Raw genomic sequence first — 3,270 nt, forward strand, 5'->3', positions numbered from 1 at the left:
CCTTATTCTTAATTATTTTGAACTGGATATATTCAGGAAAGAAATTTGAACACAATTTTATAGCCTTTAATGAGTTTTAATATTAGTATATAATTAAATAATGACTTAAATTGATAATTAACGCTAATTATGTCATTATAGCCATCAATTAGCCCATTATGAATATTAAGTAAATTTTAATATCAATTACACCTACTAATAAAATATTCAACAACTTTTCATAAGCCAAATTTGTAGAAAATTCTAAAGTGAATCTAGAATTAAAACACATTATAAAAGTGAAATAATAGGTTAGGTTAATGCAGCAGATTCTTCCTTCCACTGGAAGTTGAGGAGTTACACCATCTCTCACTCCTATAGTTTTTTGATAAATAGTGCATAACCTTGGTTACTAATTCATGTGTCTAACAATAAGCATAGTTTATCCACCATTTTTTTCATCACAAGATCATCCCTTAAGACCTTATTATAAACAAAGTTCTTTCCCTTCTTTATCTCTTCTCTGCTAAGCATATCTTTCATGAAAAGTATAGGAGGAGGTGGTGCCATTATTCCAGTTAATGGATGTGGAAATATAAAGGTCTCTAACCCTTCCAAGTGTTCTGTTGGTCCTCCTTTGACAGCCATAGAAAGGTTTTTGTGGGCACAACAAAGTCATACTACTCAGCAACCGCCACAGAATGTTGTGAACAAAATCCATGCAAGTGCTTTGGATGGTTTTGGTGGCTCAACCTACAACATTGTGTGGAATAATGGTGCTAGGGAAGTGAACTTTGTTGAACAGCTTTTAGCAAATGAAGTGGCTTTGAATTGGACACAACAAGTCCCTCCACTGTGCTTGAAGGAAGATTTGCATGTGTCAGGGAAGAACCGAAAAAGGGTGGGACGCAGACCTAAGGAAGGGTCTTCTGTGCCTTTGATCAAAGGCCAGTGGACTGAAGAAGAAGACAGGTTGAGAAATTATGAGAATAAATCAACCCCGTTTATTACTGAATTTAACAAAAAAAAAATTGTATCTGCACTGAAGTTTGAGTTGATTTGTTGTTTGTTATTGTTGATAAAAGGAAACTGCTAAAGTTGGTGAAGCAACATGGTACAGGCAAATGGTCTCAGATAGCTGAAAAGTTGGATGGAAGGGCTGGGAAACAATGTCGAGAGAGATGGCATAATCATCTGCGACCTGATATTAAGGTCTGTCAATTGTGTTAATTTTGATTCTTTTTATAATTTTACCTTATTCAAATATGTACTTTAAGAAGGTTTTTTTAGGAATATATATATATATATATATATATAATCTGGTTTTTAGAAACATTACAATAGTCTGTTTAGCAAGAATCTTTACAAGATATTATGTTACCTTAGAATGTAGGAATATGTTGTCTTAAATTATGAAGTATCTAGATATAGATTCAGATCTTTCAAAGTTTATTTAGAATTTTCAGATGAATCACACTTCATATATTTCCTTTTCTATGTGCATATAAACATGGATAAAGATTAAAACTAGTTGGATTGTTAACTCCATAATTAGGTATTCGTGTATTCCTATTTCACATCATGTTTCTGACACAATTTCCTATTTCACGTCTGTTTTTTTTTTTTTTTCTTTTTTTATAAAAAGTTGTGTGTATTGTTATTTAATTTAGATATGAAATGGTTAAGGCTAAACGTAGGCTCATTTAGCTTTAGCACTTTTAAACTGAAAACCCACTTGTTATATATTTTTAGATGTTAACTAAAAATAAATTAAAAACACTTATTTGTGTGTTTTTATAATTGTAACCATATATAAGCAATTTCTGTTTTTGTAAAAATTACTTATTTTGAACTTTTTTTTTCAAAATCACTTATTTTTTAAGCTTAAACAAACTTACCATACACTATAGTTTCAACATTTTTAAAGTAATGAACTTCTAAATCTAAAATATGATTAAAATAAAAAAAAATGATTTCGAATAGCTTGTTATAAAGTCAGTATTTATTCTTTAAAAATAAGTTTTCATGATAAGAAAAATAAATAAATTAACTTCCTTTTTTTCAAAATACTTGTTAGACAAATTTCTATATCAAAACTACCTCTTTCTTAGTCTAATAACAAACTACCCTTTGTCATAAAATCCTTAAACATCATTTTCTTGGGAATTGAATATTACAGAAAGATGCTTGGAGTGAGGAAGAAGAAAGGATATTAGTCCAATATCATGCCAAGCTTGGAAACCGCTGGGCAGAGATTGCAAAGCAAATGAAAGGAAGAACTGAAAATGCCATAAAAAACCATTGGAATGCCACCAAGAGGAGACAAAACTCAAGAAGAAAGAACAAAAGACCAGGAATCGCAAATGGAAAGCCATTGTCCTCTATTCTGCAGGACTACATCAAAAGTTTGGCTCTCACCAACACTTCAACTCCCTCTGTGGAACAAACATTAGCACCCCAACACTTGGCTGATATTGTTGTTACCAACGACAATTTCTCACTAATGTCGGAGTCCTATGATGATGAGATGTTCTTCATGCAACAACTTTTGGATCAGAATAATATCATTGTTGAATCTGTTAAGCAGACCAAGAATATCAATAACTCTTCTGCAGCCTTTGATGGTTATCATAAGCAAACTAGTAACAATAGTCAGTTTCTCACTGAAGTCACTCCATCAGGGTCTGTTCATTCCAACCTAACAAACTCACACATGTCCTTCGATGAGAGTCTTTTCCACTCTAAAAGGACTCCTACTGCTGTCAGCTTCCTTGATTTTGATGTCTGTCTCTCTCATTTACATAATGGAACTTCTGGTTCATCATTTTTCAACAATAATGGGATTCACAACCAGAACATGGAGTTGCATTTGGGGAAGCAAGATTGGTTACTTGGAAAGAGAGATTGGGATATAGGAGAGTCGGTTTCTTCTACTTGTCAGTTTTTGCACCAGTAAGAAGCTCTTAACTTAGGATGGTTTTTATGGCTTTTATATTTTGGTTGGTTGTGGAATAATAAACAATCTTGTTAATACATCACAGTGGGTTATGATCAATATTATAGTGGCATAAGATCTGCATTGTCTACTTTGGCTGTTTATCTGCAATGAACTCTAGAGACTACAAGATTAAAATTCCACAACATATATAGAAACAAATTCTACCATGTTAGGGTGTTGGATTTCTAAACCGTAACTTATTTTTGTTACCAAGATGTGTCCCTTTCCTCTTAGTGTGTGAAGATTGAAATTATTAGATTATCATGAACTCAATGTTTCATTCAACTCTTTTA

General features: G+C 32.3%; 1 protein-coding gene across 1 annotated transcript; it reads left to right on the top strand.

Moving 5' to 3' along the window:
- The first annotated feature begins 520 nt into the window (after window positions 1-520).
- LOC137833476 (transcription factor MYB119) lies at window positions 521-2,935 on the top strand. Its single transcript, XM_068641823.1, has 3 exons — window positions 521-951; window positions 1,065-1,191; window positions 2,159-2,935. The coding sequence occupies exons 1-3, from the start codon at window positions 521-523 to the stop codon at window positions 2,933-2,935; spliced, it is 1,335 nt and encodes a 444-aa protein (XP_068497924.1).
- Window positions 2,936-3,270: the final 335 nt, after the last annotated feature.

This window comes from Phaseolus vulgaris, chromosome 6 (genome assembly GCF_051622355.1).
Source record: "Phaseolus vulgaris cultivar YP4 chromosome 6, ASM5162235v1, whole genome shotgun sequence".
NCBI classification, from domain to species: Eukaryota; Viridiplantae; Streptophyta; class Magnoliopsida; order Fabales; family Fabaceae; genus Phaseolus; species Phaseolus vulgaris.

Coding starts and splice junctions, on each gene's coding strand:
- LOC137833476 (XM_068641823.1), top strand. CDS start 521: ATGAAAAGTATAGGAGGAGGTGGTGCCATTATTCCAGTTAATGGATGT. Junction 952..1,064: donor TGGACTGAAGAAGAAGACAG/GTTGAGAAATTA, acceptor TGTTGATAAAAG/GAAACTGCTAAAGTTGGTGA. Junction 1,192..2,158: donor ATCTGCGACCTGATATTAAG/GTCTGTCAATTG, acceptor TGAATATTACAG/AAAGATGCTTGGAGTGAGGA.